This window comes from Hydra vulgaris, chromosome 07 (genome assembly GCF_038396675.1).
Source record: "Hydra vulgaris chromosome 07, alternate assembly HydraT2T_AEP".
Classification (NCBI taxonomy): domain Eukaryota; kingdom Metazoa; phylum Cnidaria; class Hydrozoa; order Anthoathecata; family Hydridae; genus Hydra; species Hydra vulgaris.
The window spans coordinates 25,310,023-25,331,401 of record NC_088926.1 but is presented as its reverse complement, the minus strand read 5'-3'; the positions used below and the strand labels follow the sequence as shown (position 1 = coordinate 25,331,401).

The 21,379-nt window shown below is 27.6% G+C and overlaps 1 protein-coding gene across 1 annotated transcript in view; it reads right to left on the bottom strand.

Annotated features, from left to right (window-relative positions):
* Positions 1-21,379, bottom strand: part of LOC100205446 (sodium/mannose cotransporter SLC5A10) — a 76,918-nt gene that overhangs the window by 28,990 nt on the left and 26,549 nt on the right. Inside the window, exons 5-8 of the mRNA XM_065801458.1 lie at positions 10,074-10,178; positions 8,130-8,235; positions 2,270-2,350; positions 909-1,117 (exon numbers count right to left, since the gene is read on the bottom strand). Coding sequence (XP_065657530.1) covers positions 909-1,117; positions 2,270-2,350; positions 8,130-8,235; positions 10,074-10,178 — 501 coding nt within the window. The remainder of the gene's footprint in view (positions 1-908; positions 1,118-2,269; positions 2,351-8,129; positions 8,236-10,073; positions 10,179-21,379) is intronic.

Below are 21,379 nucleotides of genomic sequence, written 5' to 3'. Positions count from 1 at the left end.
GAATAGCCTCTGTTATATATCAGTATTACAATAAAGCATAAAATTAATGTGTTGGTTCCACTCTAATAAACTTCTTTGAAGTCAAATGTATTATCTTTTAGCAAGTGTTTTTCAACCTGTTTGCATGAAATCCATTTGTCATTGGTGTAATTACATGTATAAAATTCACCAACAAATTTTTTTATCAATTCATATTTCCAAGATTGCTTGAATCAAGATGCTTGAATCAACTTTAATAATGTATTTCTGGGGAAAGTCCATGCTTATAAAATGCTAAAGTATACACAAATCTTATACACACAGAATTATTCAGAAAAAGAAAAAATTAGAAAGAATCTCATTTCCATTTGCATTTGGTATCAAAGTCTTTACCAACACTTTTCCTTTTAGTTGAATGCTTTTTAAAAATAGTTTCAGCCTTTGATGTTGATTTTAAAATTTCACAGTGCAACTTTTTTAACTCTAAATTTTGCATTATAAAAACAAGCTAATCTTTTACAGGGATCTAAGAGATAATGCAAAAAATTTTTTTTATATTTTTAAAATATAATTTAAATATCAATAGGCTTTTTTTTTTTTAAATAACTCAATTAAAAGTTAATGGAGTTTAAACATCTTTTCTTTGCTGATCAACAATTTAAATTATTCATTTACTTTTTATTATTAAGTTTCGTAAAAACGATTTTTTATAATCTTTTTTATTATATAAATTCATAAAAACTTATTTTGCAGACATGTATGTGACAAAAAAATATTTAAATTTATTTGAAAATTCTTCTTTTTCTTTTATTCAATTTATATATTTAACTTTAAAAACCTTTTTTTTTTTTAAAAAAGTGTGACCTTAATTAAGGTCACACTTTTCAAGTTTAATCAAAATAAATTATTAAGAAGAATAAATACCTTACTTGGTCAGCACACCAGTACCATATGGATGCTGTAGATTGACCAAGTAGGAATCCAGGCCAAGGAAGATCTGAATTAATAGGATCGCGCAATAAAATAAATGAATCTGGTCTAGGTATTCCACATGTTGTGTTCCCTGCAAGAACTTCATCAGGAACAGCATTCATATACTTAATACGTAACTCATTATACCCTCCTATTTTATGAAATCCTGTTTAAAAAAAAATAAAACATAACTAATAAAGCAAAAACTTATAAAACACAGAACAGCAGATTCTAAAATCAATTACACAAAAAATAGGAATAAGAAATGATAAGAAAACTGGTTTTTAGACCATGTAATAATTAGTAGTCAAAATGAATGGACTCCTGGATTCAAAAATTCATTTTTTGTTTCATTAAATCATAAAATTCGAAAAAAAAAATTTACAACTCAACAATGTTAACATTGTTTAGAGTTTATGTTGAGCTGTTCTCAAACCACTAAACCTGCTGAGGCACAAACCTGCTTAAATGCAAAACAAATGCAATAATCGCTGACACTCAAATAAAAGACAGTATTTGGGCCAGGTTTGTAAAGCACCAGCATAAATGCTGAAAATTAGATTTTCTATTTAGTTTGGGTATACAAAGATTGCAATTACAATAAATACTTAATGTGCACAAGTTATGGTGTGTTATGCAGTTAGGACGGTGCCTTTTAATCCTATTACAAAAATCAAATAAGATGACACCATGTGAAGTTAACAAGTTTTAAGAATTCCTAAACAACAAACTCTAGGTCAGAAAAAGCAACCTAAGAAAGCAACTAAAAAATTTTCTAAATTAATAAACAACTTGTAACTATATTACTAAGTCACTGTTTGTTATTACGCTATCACTGTATGTTGTTACTTTACCATTGTATGTTATTATTTTGTCACTGTTTTAATTACTTTGTCACTGTTTGTAATTACTTTGTCACTGTTTGTGATTACTTTGTCACTGTTTGTTATTACTTTGTCACTGTTTGTAATTACTTTGTCACTGTTTGTTATTACTTTGTCACTGTTTGTTATTACTTTGTCACTGTTTGTTATTACTTTGTCACTGTTTGTAATTACTTTGTCACTGTTTGTTATTACTTTGTCACTGTTTGTTATTACTTTGTCACTGTTTGTTATTACTTTGTCACTGTTTGTAATTACTTTGTCACTGTTTGCAATTACTTTGTCACTGTTTGCAATTACTTTATTACTAAGTAATATTACTTTGTCATTTAATTACTTTGTTGAATTAAAAAAAATTAAAGTTTAAAATAAAATAAAATAAACTATAAATGACACTTAAAAATATTGAATGAAACATAATCAACTTTACATACCAATATATGTCATTACTGTTACTCCACCAATCATAATAAATGCCATAAATGTGTCCAAGTAAATAACAGCAGCTAAACCTCCTAAATACATAAACAAAGAAAAATAATAATAAACAAATAAAAATAGCATATAATATAGCAAAGTATAACTGCATTAATAATAGTAATATAAATATAAACCAATGTAATCACACTATACACTCACTTTTACAACCCTCCCCTAACCACTTAAATAACAAAACAACTCTTGTAATAATTATGTTAACAAATTAGGGAAACACAACAAAGTTAATATAAATAGACTAAATTAAATGATTCTTGTTTGTTTTTAAAGAAACAGACAATAATAGTTAACTATAAATGTTATTATTTATGGTTGTTTAAAACTTTTAATTTTAGACTTGATAAAATTTTTGTAGAGAACAAATAATACCCTTGGTATAAATTATACACTATCCTCAATAAAAACTATATATTATCCTCTCAAACACTAGAGCTTGTATAATGTTTTTTTAAAAAGATCTGAAATCTTCTTGTAATTTTAATAGATCTTTTAGAAAAACCAAGAACTATATTCAAACAAAATTATTTTATTAAGAAATTTGTCATTGTCATATTTTACAATCATCCTTTATTTACCACAAATAGTAAAAACAAAATAAAAATGAAAAATGAAAAAAAAAAGATAAAATTATAAACAAAAAATTAAAAAAATAATTACTTATCTAAATTTTAACTTTGAACTTTTTCTTGAATTAAGAAATTGGCTTTAATCTAAGGCAAAAATTTAAGCCTTTGGTCTTAAAAATGTTTGCGTAGGCCTAGGCCTTAAAACTCTAATTCTTGGCCTTAGTCTTGTCCTTGGCTTTGGTCTTGCCCTTGCTACTATTGGCCTTGTTAACAACTCTGATTAGCAATAATTATTCATTATATTATTCAGATTTTTTTTCTTCTTTCACCCACAAAACATTTAACTAAGACAAACTGCTATTAATCATGATTTTATTAAAAGTTTAATTGCAATAAAAAGTTAATTTTCAAAGTTATTTAATATGTGCTTGCATTTTTCCTATTAGTATTACCAGATACTGCATAATATAAATAGAACTTTTGTAGTACATATTTGTTAAAAATATTCCTTTACGCCGCAATATTTAAATGAATCAATTGAACTTTTGTAGTACATATTTGTTAAAAATATTCCTTTACGCTGCAATATTTAAATGAATCAATTGAACTTTAATTTTATTAAGAACCTTATAAAATTATTTTGTGTTTATTTTGAAGAAGATATTTTAGATCCAAAATTTTTCATAAATCTTCTATAGCATTAAGGTACAGGCCTTGTGGTCATTTTAAGACATTAACATACACTTTTCCTGTCATTGTACCTGTAATATTCACCAGCATGTTCACACCATTAAAAGAAAAACCCCATCAAATTCCGAAACCATAAGCGAGCCAGCTCCATGTTTGAAAGCTTTTTTTATGATTTCTATTTAACAATGCATCAGAAGTTCTGCACTAAACTCTATGTATATGTTTCTATGTCTATGTATATATGTTTCAACAGTTGATTAAAGTGCTACTATTACTACAAGTTATTTTGTTCTAACAATATTTTCAAAAATCAAGGATTTTGAGTTTAAAAAAATACAGCACAAACATTTTCCTTTTGGAACTAAGTTTAAACTGTCTCACTACACTCCATCACTATCCAAAAAATCAACACTAGCTAAAACTTTTGGTGAATGTCGAAATATTTTTTAAACTAATGAGATAGCAGACTAATGGTTGAACACCCAGCTCACAAAAACAATGTCCAAATCTACCCTAAGGCAAAGAAAGTACTGCATAGAAGATGGAAATTGCTGCAGCAACCATGTTTTAGAGTTTAAGGTTAAGAAAGAGATTTTTTTTCTTCTTCCTCAACAACAAAGGCTGCAAGCAATTAATGCAATGAAGTTTATAAGGCAAGATAAGGATTAACAAATGACTTAAAAGATTGAAAATAATATGAATCAGGACAACAATGATAGGAGCAAATTCCAAATAACTTATGTTCAAGGAAAAAACTTGACAATAAGTAATTTTTGAATCATTTGGAACAGTCACAGTAAAAAAATGAGACTTTATTGAATGACAAGTAACAAAAAAATGAATTTTAATAGATGGCACAAGAGACACTAGCACCTTAGAGCTGGCATCTCTTGTGTTGGAGGTTGGCTGTAGAGCAGAACCAACTATGTTTACAAAGCATTTTTACACCTTGTCTAAAAGAGAAAGGGCATAATTTGAAGATCCGCTCTAGATTTGGGAATAGTATTCTATAAAAGGACGGAATAAAGATTTATAGAGATAAAGAATAGAATTCAGAGTAAAAAAATGGCAAACACAATAAAGAAATACAATCTTAGCAGATGCTAATTTTGCAATGGATTTGATATATGGTTTCCAAGAAAGATTGGAAGTAAGAACTAATACTAGAAGATGAAGGGTAGATGATTCATCAAATACATTACTGTTCATAAATATAGGAAGATCTAGATTATTTCAATAACAATCAGCTGAAAAAAATGAGTTTATTCTGAGTTAAAGTTCACCAGCCACTGAGAGCCCCATGCTGTAGCAGAAGTGAGATCCTTTTCAAGCTCAAATGTATTTCTAAGCAATCAGAAAGTGTTTACTTCTACTCAAGACAAGAACAAATGGTAGTATCATCAGCAAAGAATGCCACTTTAGTTCTGGGAGATCGTTAATGTAAATTAAAAAAAAGTATAGGGCTAAGGATAGACCTGGTGGAAGCCCTGAAGTTACAGTCAATGGAGGACAACTTTTATGCTACAATTGGTAAGGAAGGATTTGTTAATCTTAAAGATGTTGCCTTATACACCATAAGAAGAGAGCATATGGAGAAGGCAAGCATGCCAAACTTTATCAAAGGATATAAAAACATTGAGAGTGATAGCCTAAACCTCTCTATATCTATCTAATACACAATAAAATCTATTGGTTATTACCACTAACAAATCAGCAGTAAACTGAAAAGATCGAAATCTATATTGATGATCAGAAAGTAAGTTGTTAGATTAAAGATAAGAGATTGAGTGTTTGTTAATTAAAGACCCAATAAAATTGCTTATGATAGTAAGGAGACAAATGGGAGGGTAGTTAGTCAGATCGCTCTCCAAAATTTTAAAAAATAGGGATAACAGATGCCCCTTTCCAGCAGGCTGGAAAACAAGACTCTGATAAGCACTTGTTAAATAGTTTTGAAAATATAGACGAGAGCTAGATAGAACACTTATGCAAGACTATAACAGGTATGTTGTCCAGACCACAGGCTGTAGAAGAGTCTAAGCAGGAAATCACTTAAGATACAGAAGCTGGAGTGATACAAATATCAAGCAATGGAGCAACCAGTTTATTGGCTATATCAGGTAGGATGTGGATAGTGGAATCAAGAAATGACATTGATGAAAAGTTCACAATTCAGCTTTATCTTTAGGTCAGTTCTGGAGAATCTTTAACAGTAGACACTGTTAAAAATTCTCCAGAACTCTCTGGAGCCTAATTTTTTAGATAAAATACAAGATTTCGTGACCTGAGAATAGTAGGCCTTGACATTAGACAAAAACTATATACAATGGTTTCTAGCATTAGTAAACAGACGTCAGTTTTCTGAAGAATTGTTTTGGTGATAGATTTTGAAGTAATGGTTAAGATTAAAAATTGCAGCAGCAAAATGAGAGGAAAACCTTGAACAAGAGTGAGGTTTGACTTGGAACTTTCGATAGGGATTAAAAGATTCTATGCTAGCCTGAGTCTAAGAAGTAATATAAGAGGACATTTAAAAGAAGTCAAAAGATTTCTACCCAAGGGTCATCACGAAGAAAATCACAGTAAGAGTCCCAGTCAGCTTTAAGGTAGTTGTAAGAGGTATGATGATAGGGGGATTCTAACAATGATAAGAATGAGATAATAGTTTTATAGATCAAACCATGATTAGAAGCACCTAAGGGTAAATTTGAAGAAACTGAGCACTGACTAGGATCAGAAACAAGACATACGTGGAGTAGAGAAGGTAAATGATTCGGATTGTCTAGAAAGCGATTTGGAAAGTTGGCTATTTGTGATAGAGGTTGAGAAAAGCAAAAGTATTGAGCCTTAACGCCTGCAGAGTCACTGACACTTTAATGCTCATCGCACTAAATGGCTTGGCTCTAAGCCATTCAGTGTGATGAGCATTAAAGTCACTTACAGTAATGATATTGGCTGAGTGATAAAGGGAAAAGGCTTAGTCAATTTTATCAGAAATAACATCAAAAAAAGTGTATTCTTGAGATGAAGGAGAGCAATATAGAACAAAAGAAATTGAGATAGAGTGAACTGGTGCTAAATGAAAACACATATTTAGTTTGCAGATTCAAACCTGGTTTTCTAACAAATAGGTGAATTCTTTCAAATGTAAATGTTCAGGCTAACCGTGTAATTATTTGTGTCTTTAATAATTAAAAGAAGATAACCATCAACACCAAGGTCACAAGATGAGACAACTGAACTCAAATTAGTCTGGCAAAGAGCAATTAGGTCTGGTGAACTTTGCAAGAGATAAAACTTAACAGAAGAAAAGTTTTCCAAGATTATGAATATTAGTGAATGATTTAGAGAACTTGATGATAACAATTGTTTTTTGTATTTTATAGTTTTTGGTACCTTAGTCATTTTTGGATTTATTAGAAAACTTGACTTAAAGTATAAATAGTACTCATTACACTATTTAATAGTCCAAGCAATTGCCTCATTACTATTAATAAACCCTAAGCTGTAACAAAAGGGTATCTTATTGGCTAAAACAATGCACACCAAAAGTATGAACAGGGACACCATCCATCCGCCACATAGCACTATTACTACTCTGATTCTTTACAGCTGTTAGATGATCAGCCCCTTTGAGAGCTACCACAGAGTTTGGAAAACCTGACTACCAGCTTAGCTCATCAAACTTAGAGCTGTACTCTCATTAGGAGATAATAGAATGAGTTGCCTAGTCATAAAAAAGAAAATCCAGCATTCAGCATCCTAAACTGGAAACAATGTATTATAAATACATCTGTACTAGTCTAATAGATAAATTAAGGCTCCTTAATAAAATCCCCTTAATAATCTGTTTACCCCTTAAGTCTTTGGCTAAGAGGCCTTTTACAAGACATTAGCCAGATGAATTTAGCGTCTGCCACAGATGATTACTATTATCAAGACACCATCTCCAGCCTTTATTCAACCAAGAGCCTCAAGGCAGGAGGTTCAAGGGTGCCTTCTTCTAGCCTTTGCCTAAGAAATCCTACGAAGCAGCAGGACATGAAGCAGGTTGTACATATTACCAGTAGCAGGATAATCAGACCTGACTATTTAGTGTATATTAGAGTACAATTTTAAAAATGTTAATTTATTAAGAGCAGTATATTTATTATGATGTAACATATATTATATAATATAATATAGCTTTTGTTGTGTTATATAAAATATATTATATAACATATTATAATAATATAACAGAATATATAATAAGTGTATGAACTTTTATGCTAACCGATCATTGACATGATTTTGGTAACATGAGTTTGGAAGTATTGTTGTTACTCATGTCGCAAAAATGAATCAATTTAAATAAAGTAAAGAATTATTGGATCAAAATTAAAAAAGCGTTTCAAAAAATCATTAATTTAGAAAAGCATTTTAGCTTAAAGCAGCAATATTTAAATATATTCAATATATTAAAAACATTTATAAATTATTTTAGAAACTAAAGCTTTAAAAGTAAAATTTAAACTTGAGACAAATATATGCAGACTTTTACCAGTAACAGTACACAGCCCTGTTAATGCAAGTAGCCCGAGTATAGACACATACAAGTTCCATCCAACAGATTGCTGTATAAACAATGCCCCAGAATACATATTGACCTAATATTAGAAGATAATATATATAAATATAAATGTGTATATATATATATATATATATATATATATATATATATATATATATATATACACACATATATATATACATATATATGTATATTTATATTTATATATATTATACATATATATCAAGCCTTCCCAGGAAGCGCATGAAGTCGTATACCTTGTTCGTCCATGTTTAAAGTATATTTTTTAGACAAACTAACTACAGCAATTTGCATCTTTTAACTTATATAAAGCATTTTAATAATTCGCAGCAAAAAGCTTAGCTACTAAAAAAAATCCTAAAAAATTGAAACAAAATTGTAACGAAATATCAAGCTTAATTAAATAAACTAGAAAATTTAATAATTAAAAAAAGTAAATTAAAAATTTTTAATTAAATTTTTATACAACTTTTGCATTCATTTTTTGACGTTGTTAAAAAATACATTATCTTTTATAACCATCTAACAACAATTGAAAATTTTGATATGCAATTTATTCACCATTTTTATCAGCCCATAGAATTAAGAAACTAATTTGCTATTTAGGCTAGAACTATAAGAAATTTTGTTAATTTTTTTTTTATGTTTATTCGTCTATTTGTTTTTATGTCTTTTTGCTTTTAAAAAAGTTTTTGCTATATTTGGTGTTTTTTCTCAATACTTATATAATAGGAAAATAAGAAAATAAATAGTTAATTATTTGTAAAAAATATTTAACTATTTGTTTTCTTATTTTCCTATGTTGTTTATGATGGAATAAGTTAAATAAAAGAATAACAGTTTCTTTAATCAATATATTTATGTCTGAAATTGTTTATTTTGATTGAATTTCCAATGTTAATACGAATTACTATATATAATGAACATAATGATTGCACTGTTTAAAAAAATGTAATGCTGTTTTGTTCTCTCATTTCTTATAGCTTTGTTTTGTTACAAATTCTTAAAACGCTTAATATATATAAACGTGGTCAAGTTCTCTAAAAAATATCAAGCCTTCCTGGAAAAGCTTGACATTATCTATACACATATTTATAAATATAAATGCATGTATAGATGATGCTTGCTTGCTTATCTATCTTGCTTATCACATTTATAAATACAAATACGTGTTTAGATAAGCACTGAAATAGCCTACTGGCGGGCTCTTAAGTTAAAAATGATAAGTGGGAGATGTACTGTCCATGCTACTTACGAAAGTATAGGCTTTCGATACCATTTCAAAGCGTACATAAATATTTCTGAACAAACACTTTTTGATACAATGTAGTGTAAGCAGTATTTGTTTTATATAATAATCTGTATGGGTTTCTGCTCGTAGTTTGAGATAGTTTGAAGTTATTGCATGTGTTGGGTTAGATTATTACTAAATATTAAAAAAGTATAGCTGGATAAATTACTAAGATTATAGCATGCAATGATATGAAATTTACTTCTAGTTGTAAATGTTGTTTTATACAGAGTGCTTTTTCTATGCAACAAAAAGTTAATTTATTTATTAATTAAAGGTTTCACTGTTTAACTATAATAGAATTCATTATAATAATGCATATATGTTTAATATAATATACAACTATTAAATGTTTTACAAAAGTAAAACATTTAATAGTTGTATATTATATTATACAAGTGTTTTAGCACAAAATATATTATATTATACAAGTGTTTTAGCACAAAAGAATGTTAAAACAATTAATTTAAACTGAATATTTAACACTTTGAGAATTTAATACGCCATTTCATATTATATTTACATATACATTTAAGATTTAAAAAAAACAGTTGTAATTTTTCTGAATTTTTTAAAAAGAATTAGATTGAAAAAAAACTTACAGATATCTTTGTAAAGATGTATAGTAAAACAGATAAAACAGATAAAAATATTCGAATACGATTACCACCAAACCTTTTGTGTATATATTCTGGTAGAGTACACACCTAAATATTCAATTTTTAATTTTAAGTATATTAAAATCAATTATAGTTTATACTTTACAATTGTTTATATATGTATGTATGTATGTATGTATGTATGTATGTATGTATGTATGTATGTATGTATGTATGTATGTATGTATGTGTATATATGCATACACAGCAAAATTCAAGATTCTAGGTTAAGAATTTTTGTTCTTATCTTAAAAGCTTTTGTTTTTAAGAACTCGATTCTTATTTTAAGAATTCCATTCCTATTTAAGAATATTTCAATAAACAACATTATTTCTAATTTTGTAATATTGTAAAACTTTGTTATTGTATATAACATGTATATATATATATATATATATATATGTATATATATATATATATATATATATATATATATATATATATATATATATATGTATATATATATATATGTGTGTATATATATATATATATATATATATATATATATATATATATATATATATATATATATATAGTGTGTATATATATATATATATATATATATATATATCAAAGGTCCTTCCTTTTAACAGATATACCTAAAAAAATTAAATCATTAAATTTGGATTGGGACCCTTAAATTCAGAGAAATTAAGTTTACTAAATTTCTCCTCCTATCCCCCCTCCCCTACCCTCTGATAGACCCAGTGTTCATGATTTTATGTAACTCATTTGATTGCCATTAAAACTAAAATATGAACCAGAAGGAGTCGTATACTACAAGAATTCTATAGAATTCGCCATTGATAAGTGCGATTTTCATACCTGCAAATCTGCATAAACCTAAACAGCAAAAATGTGAATCTTTTGTAAGAGTGAAATAGTTGCAAAATAATATAAGTGTAAAGTGCAAGCATAAGTGCAAACATGCATAAGTGCCATTTAGTTTGAAGTGCTCCAAAGTTGTGCACTTCTTTATAATAAATGAATAAAAATATATATATATAATGCCTAGTGACAGATCAAGTAATTTTTGTAGGCCAGTACCGTGGCTAAAGGGTCTGTCCCCCCCAACCTGTCATTAGGGCCCCAAAATCTTAAAAAACTTTAATTATGCATGGTTGATTATGAGTGTTATGTTTAGGTGCACATGTGCCAGAACTTTTCAAAAATTTTAAAATGGGTGGGGTTCTTAGCTACATAATCTTTTTTATATGGTAACTGTATTTTTTAGTTCATTTTTGTAAAAATTAATGTTGCAACCATATTATTAATCTAGCTCAATAAATAAATGTCATTTTTTTATTAATAAATAAATAAGCTAAGAAATATTTTAAAATGTTTTAATTTGTTTTTTTGCTAAACTTTTATTTGCAGATGACACAAACCTCTTCTATTTTAATAAATCTATGAAAAAAATCAACAAATATATTAACTACGAATATGTTAATTATGTTAACCACGGCCTTAAAAAACTATGCAACTGGCTAAATGCAAACAAAATTTCCCATAACTCCAAAAAAACTGATTTAATATTATTTAAAAGTTGTCACAAAAAATTAGACCAGCAGCTCAAAATTAAGTTAAATGAAAAAAAAGCTTTGGTACAAATTTACAAGTGTTTCAAAAATAAATTGGATCAAAAAGTATATATTAAATAATACTATTGAGTGCAGCTTTGACATGATCCAACTTTTTTCTATCATTTTGATTTCGCTTGTACACATGAGTAAAAAGAAAGGTATCTTGCCTTTTCTTTTCTGAATGTACTTTATTAATAAGTTGTTGAACTAATTTGACTGTTCTTTCTGAAAAATCTATCATTCACAACATCAAGATTCATGATGGCTATTTCAGATTCTTGATAGAAATTATTTAAAATCCAATACTCTGGAGGAAGCTTCATCCATTGAACTACAGCTTTTCCATGACCAAGCATGTCAAATACAAGCCAGGACTTCTCTGTAACTAGTAGAACTAAATTGGGAGACTCATCCTGTGTAAAGTTTAAGCTAATCAAAATGTCTTTATCCAACACCTGTCTTTCTACGGAATTCTTCTCTATAGGGGCTCATTTTAGACCAAATTGTCTCTTAGCCATGTTGCTACGTTCTTTACACTTCTGATTTGCAATTGCTATAATGACTAAATATGGGTCAAGGTACCAAGTATGCCGCATTATGGAGTTAGAAACAGCTTGAGCTCCAGCTTTATTCGATTCCTCAAACCTTTTCATCTGCCAGTATGCTTTCATATCCTTATAGTTAAAGCCTAGATTTTTCAATGTTTAATCTAAAAATAAATAATATACCTATTTTATGTATTTGTTCAAAATTATATTTTAATTTTAAAACAATTATTCAGACTGTGTACCTGCGTCGGGGCAGCTGAACTTAGCTCTGCTCTAAGAAACCATTCAGTTTAAAAAATCAAAAGGAACTTTGTCATTTCAGTGATTTCATCCCTGCTCTCTTCATTGATTTCAGGGATTTTTTCAATAAGTAGAAACAGTTTTAGGTAAAATAAACTTTTACCCATGAATCTGGCATGATGAACAGCTCCAGGATTGTGAAGTTTAAATCTGTTGGTGTATGACAGTACCATCAATGTAAGTTCAGCCAATTCCTGATAACCTTTATGAAACTTTCTATCCTAAACAAATTTTTTTTTAAGTTATAATAACTTAAATAACTTACTACAAAATTATAAAACTGGAAAATTATAAGTGAAGTACTACTTTACTATACTACTTTTTGGAAATAGGAAGGGATAATCAAATTTAATTGAATTAATTTATAAAGCTTTTATTAATCACCTTCTTAAAAACCTTAGTGCTATTTATATATCTACAAAAATAAATAGCACTCAGAGAATTTGAAGATTTAGAAATGCTTTTTATCTGATTTCATTTGCACCCATTAACACAGCGTTCTCTGCTGCTCTGTATGACTCAGACATGCATCCTCCAGAATTGACAATACATTAAAATAATTGATAATGCTGCTAAGAATTGCTGTATGTTGGTGTGGAGTTAAATCCTCTCCAACTGCCGTGTGAGTAGTACGGTGCAAGATATCCTTGGGTAGGTTGACAGAATTTGTAGGATTAATATATGGCTCAAATTTAAATTCACTATCAGTTGAATTGCTTTTATTGGTATTAAAAGAACTTAAGGAATTTTCAGAATCAGTATCGGATACATTGTTTAACTTGTTATAATTACATTTAGATTTATACTTTCTTTTTAATGAGTACTGAAATCTCTTATCCAATCCCCCTAACCTTCCTTTCCTCTAACTGGTCTTTAAGAAAAGCTATGTCTTCCTCTTTGCCATTTTGGTTTCTCAACTTTATCTTTCTTTATTTTTTCAATCATATTTAGTGGGTTTTCTCCAATCCAGAAAACCTTTTTCATATTTTCTATAAAGTTCTTTCTTTTTTTAACTTCAGCAGAGTTGTTTCTTTTACTTAAGCTTTTCAGCTTCATCCAGTCCTTCACCATTTTTTTGAGCTTGGTCCTGTAAAATGGAATTATTATTATTAAATGCTTATAAAAACTTAAAAATATATTTTAGTGTTTTGATAAGGTTATACAGTTTGATCTATCATTACCTTAGCTTCTGAGTGGTAATTACTTCAAATCCACCAAGTGTCCATGGTACTACAAGTTTAGATATTATGTAGCAATGTAACTGACTGGTAGGACAATTTGGTGAGAATGATCCACTTTTGTTTGGATATCCTTCAATAAAACTCAGTTTAACTTCAGATTTAGATTTTTTCAGGAAGTTATAGTATTGAAGAATTTCTTGTGTGGTTGCAAATTTGTTGTTGAGAATAGTACAATTCATTTTTCCCACTAGAAAAGTATCATCAACTCCTTCAATTTTCTTTTTGGGTGGCATCATATAAATTATTAATATTTTATGTTAATCTAAAATTAAATGTTTACATATAAGTAGATAAAATAATCATATAAGATTATATTTTAATTTTGAAAATAAAAATTTATTTAAAATCTTTTATATTCTTTATTCAAAACAAAATTTATTCAGCAAAAAAAATTATGTTTTTAACTATAAAATTGTACACAAAAATTAAAATGTAAGATATTTTGAAAATACCCACTAAAAACCCACTTTTTGTCGAAAAAAACAAATACTTTGAATGTTTATTTATGAAAAGAGCTCCTTAAACTTAAGTTGTAGAACTCATTACCATGTTATTGGATAGTTTATTTTTTAGATTGGTTGAAATTTAAGGATCCCACAAGTGGGGTAAAGTTTCCCTAAAAACAGGGCAAAAATTGACCCTTTTGCCTTCTGTGGGGACCTTTCCGATGTTCAAAAAAATTTTTGTAAAAAATTATATATATATATATATGTATGTATGTATGTATGTATATATATATATATATATATATATATATATATATATATATATATATATATATATATATATATATATATATATATGTATATATATATATATATATGTATATATATATCTATATATATATATATATATATATATATATATATATATATATATATATATGTACATATATATATATATATATGTATATATATATATATATATATATATATCTGTGTACATATTTATATATATATATGTATATATATATATATATATATATATATATATATATATATATAGATATATATATATATATATATATAAATTAGTAAAAAACACTTATCTAACTTTTATCTTCGACTTGAAGTTTCACCATTGCTGGATCATCAGGAAGAGTTCAGGAAAAATGTGTTTTTTACAAAATTATTATTGCTCTGTTCTTTAAGAACATTGAGCACTCTATTTGTAAAATACACTAACATAATTTACATATATATATATATATATATATATATATATATATATATATATATATATATATATATATATATATATATATATATATATATATATATATATACATACATACATATATATTAGTGAAAACACTTATCTTTTTTCTTCTACTCTGAGTTTTGCCGTTACTGGTTCTTTAGGAAGAGTTACTAAATCTCAAAACATATTATATTTTGAGATTTAGTAACTCTTCCGGAAGATCCAGTAATGGTGAAACTCAGAGTTGAAAAAAAAAGACATTAAACACTCTATTTGTAAAACACAAGTTAATAATCATATACATAAAATTACAATAAAAAGTTTGCAATAAGATTACAATAATAATTTAAGAATTCATGACAATTTTAATATGTTTTTGAGCTGGTTCTTTATTTGAACGAGTCAGAAGTTTACATCAATTATTTAAAAAAATGTTTGAAAGAATATTTCCGTGATGTCGATGCATCTCAAAGTTGTAAAACTCTGATACCATCATTAGAATATTGCTCAATGAAACTCTGCATACTTGATCCTTAATCGCATTATAAATTATAAAACAAAATATTACCCATTGACAGGTATTATCAGCGAAAATATTAAGTCCACCACGGTCAATTGAGTCTATGTATTGTCCATATTTTTCGTGCTAAAAAGTGGTTTTTTCTAGCAGCTCATTTTCTGATAGTTCGATATCTTTACGAGTTAAATACCCCAATATGTATGTAAGTGCCATATTTGTATCAGGAGAAATGAAAGATTCAAGATCTGGTAAGTTGTCAAATATCTCAGCAGAGGACTAATCCAATAAAAAGCTGCAATTTGGACAAGAATAGGTTGTATCAAGACTTATGTCAAGAGCCAGGTTATTAAGTGACAGTAAAAGCTTGGCTCTTGAAATAATCAATTTTTCAATCACCTGTTGTACTGTTATAAAATATGTGCCTCCGGAACCTTGTCGCAATTTACTAAACTCTTTTTCCAATGGATCAGTAGAAAACTCACTAAGAATGACATATTGATGTGAGCTATTCAATAATGATTGACATAATTCAACAACACCATTGCACATGTGGTGAATTGATTGTGCAGTGCCACAAGTAAGTTGTTTCTTGCTTTTACCTTACTTTCCAGCCATCTTTAAAGCCATATTTCCGAAATTTAAAATATCGTCCAACCTATTATCATTAGGATCTCTAATTACTGCTTGAAGTTCATCATTAAATCTAATATCTGCACCTGTTCCCTTAACATTGAGAACTTTCCACCACGATACAACAATGTTGATAATATCTGCTGTGCCTTGTCTTTCTTTTATATGCTGCAGTCCTGGATGGTTAATCAAAGCATGGTAAGTTTTGTCACAAAATATCCTTAAACAGGTAGAAACTGACTGCCTCTCAATTGGCTTTGGAAATATTGAAACCTTGTTTAAATTAGATAATTTAACTAAATTTTTGGATTCAAGTTCATAAAGCTTTTTAAGATGATCCCATTGTGCTACTTTATGTACTCCTTTATCATAAAAAATAAGTTGACCAGTTTTTCAGTAAGCCAATTATTTCTAATGTTTTTAAGCAAATGAACATAATCAAAGATTAAGAAAATACCATCATTAGTCAACCAGGGTTTATTTGGAACTGTTCTTTCGAAGATTTTAAAAAATGCCTGATTAATTCTATTTCCATCACATATCATGGCTTTAACTTGACCCGATGATTTTTTTATTGATTGGATAGTAATGCTAATTTGTTAAAAAAGAAATTGCGAGTTTAATTTACTTATAGGTATCATTTTGGTAATGAACGATGGTCCACCGAATAAGCTATTAACCATTAAACCCAATACAGTTTTTGCAAGAGAAGTTGAATCGTCCATTGCTTTTCCAAACAATGTACCACCATGATATAATAACATTTTTTTAACATAAACCTCGTCATGCAATAACAAACAAAGTTTCTGTTTTTCTTCAATAGATTGGAAAATATTTGTCAAAAAAAGCTTTTCGTTTAATTTAGAAACTTTTGAAGTTGCTTGTCAAAGTTGTTACAGAAGGCAATTGGTAATCTGTTTGCAATTGATTATACAAACTTCTAATAATAATTTCTTTAGAATAAATCTTACTACCAATACACTGTGAACCCATAGAAGCTAAATGTTCTTGAATTACAATTTTTTTTCTTCCAAGAATCAAATTCTTTAAATAACGTACAACTTCTTCTTATATTGACCATGCATTAATTTTGGAAACTCTGTTTTCAGAAATTGTAGAAACTTTCATTTTGACTCCATAGTGATAAGTTTCAAAATGCAAATCGTTACTAATCTTGATTAAAAAACATGGAACCTTATTTGAATAAGCTTGTGATTGAAAATGAATAGTGTTATTAATCATAAAACATACCGATGGAATACCTAAATCTCTTTCATTACTTAATATATATATAGGATTATATAATACCTAAATCTCTTTCATTACTTAATATATATATAGGATTAGATAATTTAACTAAATTTTTGGATTCAAGTTCATAAAGCTTTTTAAGATGATCCCATTGTGCTACTTTATGTACTCCTTTATCATAAAAAATAAGTTGACCAGTTTTTCAGTAAGCCAATTATTTCTAATGTTTTTAAGCAAATGAACATAATCAAAGATTAAGAAAATACCATCATTAGTCAACCAGGGTTTATTTGGAACTGTTCTTTCGAAGATTTTAAAAAATGCCTGATTAATTCTATTTCCATCACATATCATGGCTTTAACTTGACCCGATGATTTTTTTATTGATTGGATAGTAATGCTAATTTGTTAAAAAAGAAATTGCGAGTTTAATTTACTTATAGGTATCATTTTGGTAATGAACGATGGTCCACCGAATAAGCTATTAACCATTAAACCCAATACAGTTTTTGCAAGAGAAGTTGAATCGTCCATTGCTTTTCCAAACAATGTACCACCATGATATAATAACATTTTTTTAACATAAACCTCGTCATGCAATAACAAACAAAGTTTCTGTTTTTCTTCAATAGATTGGAAAATATTTGTCAAAAAAAGCTTTTCGTTTAATTTAGAAACTTTTGAAGTTGCTTGTCAAAGTTGTTACAGAAGGCAATTGGTAATCTGTTTGCAATTGATTATACAAACTTCTAATAATAATTTCTTTAGAATAAATCTTACTACCAATACACTGTGAACCCATAGAAGCTAAATGTTCTTGAATTACAATTTTTTTTCTTCCAAGAATCAAATTCTTTAAATAACGTACAACTTCTTCTTATATTGACCATGCATTAATTTTGGAAACTCTGTTTTCAGAAATTGTAGAAACTTTCATTTTGACTCCATAGTGATAAGTTTCAAAATGCAAATCGTTACTAATCTTGATTAAAAAACATGGAACCTTATTTGAATAAGCTTGTGATTGAAAATGAATAGTGTTATTAATCATAAAACATACCGATGGAATACCTAAATCTCTTTCATTACTTAAAATAATTTTTTTCATTTCAGCAAAAGTTACTCTATCTTTTTCTAAAAAGGTTGATAGTTCATCTTGAGCGAAATTTCGAGAACACGAAGAAGCACAATTTGTTAAACGAAATGGAGGAGATTGAGTGGGAATTTGACAAGAAGGTATGCCTGGCCAAACGGATGGTGGAAATTTAGGACGATATTTTCCTCTGACTTGTTGTTTTTCAAAATTTATCGGCCAATGCAACTCACAAACTACAGTCTCATTAGTTACATTTAGATTTGCATTTGGAATTACTTTAATCCACATTTGTTTTTCTTCTTCATTTTTAGGAAATTGATATACTGAGATCTTCAAATTATCTGATTTCTTTTTAGCAGATAAATAATTTGTAATACAGCCATAAATACAACACTTTTTACCCATATTTCAATATAACGAAAATGGCGATTATAGTTAAGTACAGTTTAAAATAGACCCCCAGTCAAATACGCTGTTTGCGCGATGGCAAGGCCTTCAGTATAGATCGCCGTGATTTTAACACAACAAGTACAAAATGAAACCAACAAAGAAAAAAATGTATTTGGCAATTTTTATATATTTTGTAGTATATGTCTACTCTGTTTTATTATTATTTTTATTATTATTTTAATATCTTACATATATTTTTTACATTATTTAGACTTTTTTTTTTAATACTTATAATAATTTTTATTCTAATACTTATAATAACTGAAACTAATAGTTGTAACATATTCTTTTTTCTTTAAGAATACTTTTTGAGCCCTTTGTTGGAGAAGGGATCAATATATGGTAAATAATTTATTAAACTCATAATGAATAGATTGGCCTCCTTGTTTGTAGTATTTAAACCCAGCACCCCATTTTTTCAAAAATGGAATAGCATGATCTCCAACATATGTAACTTTGATAGCACTGAATCACTTGACCAATTAGCACAATAAAACTGTATTAAAACAGCAATATATTTTTCTAAAGACAAATCAATAGTAATAGTAAAAAGCAAATCTCTTTTATCTAATATAAATTCTATTTCTCAAACATACTACAAACACTTAAATATATGCAAACTTATAATTTAAGCTTCTACAATACCTTTTAAACTACTTATCAACCAATAATTTTTTAAGAATATCTAATCTAAAAACAAGACATTTAAAATAATATACTTTTAAGAATATTGTTCTGACTCTAATATCTTTTACTTTGTATCCAAAATTGTTAAATTGTGTGCTCTTGTTCATCTATTAAACTATCTATTTTTATCACATGCAAGTTACCCTACCTCTCTCAATCTCTACTTTCTTTACTTCTATAAAAAGGTCTCGTTATTTTCTTCCATCTTTTAGTAGCCTTAAATTATATATACTAAATCATTGTCCAGTTAAGTACAGCCATAAATCACAAACCAATGCATAAAATCAAGGAACAATTTACCATTTTTTATTTATGGAACAATTTATTTTTTATATTCACTTCAAATCACTAAACTCTACTACAATAACTCATCTTTAAAATGTTGGGCTCATTGTGGGTTACTATTATGATTGCTTTTGATATAACTATATGTAATATGTATATTACTATAACATTATTTTACTATTATTTATATCACTATTACTTATTGTTATTGTTTAATACTTAGTTTTAACAATTATCAATATTATTATTACTATTATTATTGTTATTATCATTATATTGATTACATTTTTTAATATAAATATTATTGTTTACATTGCTAATGTTGTTATTTTCCTGGTTATAATTGTTTTAATATTATTATTGCTATTATTATACAATTTGTTACTTTAGATTAGTACTAGTACTATTTCTAAATATTCATAAAATGCATGTGTATGGTGCATACAGACACACATGCATATGATATAAGTGTGTGTGTTATCTTTTTAGTAATTGCATATTTCCAAATACATGCAATGTAAAGTAAGTAAAGAAAACATTACTTCTCAATTAGTAAATTTCATCTGAAGTTGGCAAAAAATTGCCAACCTCAGGCATTTTTATATTTTTGCTTGGTTAGAGTAAGGTACAATAATGTATTGAAATCATTTAACAATAAAATAAGGAATGTGTTTTTAGATACTAAAGTTAAACACTTAGTGAAGTATGTATATATATACAACCCTCGGAATTAGGGTCGGCTTACTGCACCTAAAAGTGTTTGAGGTCAGCAAAAAGTTGCTGACCTTGTTTCTATGTTTTATGGTAACCCTTAGGGGTTACCATAAAACATAGTTAAGTAAGGATTCCTAACATTTTTTTCCTTGAAATAAGAAAAAAATTCTTATCAATAAAAAAAAATCTTTATTTTAGCAAAAGTATTCTTGTAACAAGAAAAAAAATTCTTATTTTAAGAATACAAATTCTTGGAACAAGAAAAAAAATTCTTATTTTAAAAATGTAAATTCTTGAAACAAAAAAAAAAATTCTTATTTTAAGAATAAAAATTCTTGAAACAAGAAAAAAAAAATATTTAAGAAAAAAAATTCTTAGTTTAAGAATAAAAATTTTTGAAACAAGAAAAAATAGACTTTTTTTTCTTGTTATAAGACTTTTTTTCTTTAAAACAAGAATTGTGGATTTTGCTGTGTATATATGATTGAGATGAACAATGGACGAAAGTGTACAATAATATAAAACTAGAACCATATCTACTCAAATGCCTGAAGCAAGTTAAACTCCTTCTACAAGTCTAAAGATCTTTCGCTATCGCCTACTTGATACATTGTGCTCCTGTTTCTACTTCGTGTCCTGTTACACCACTAAACTAGCTCACTAACAGCAGAAACCCAAACAAATTCCGATTTGCTCTGAACACTGCAAAGATCACTATCTATCAACCATCTTTTATTCAAATAT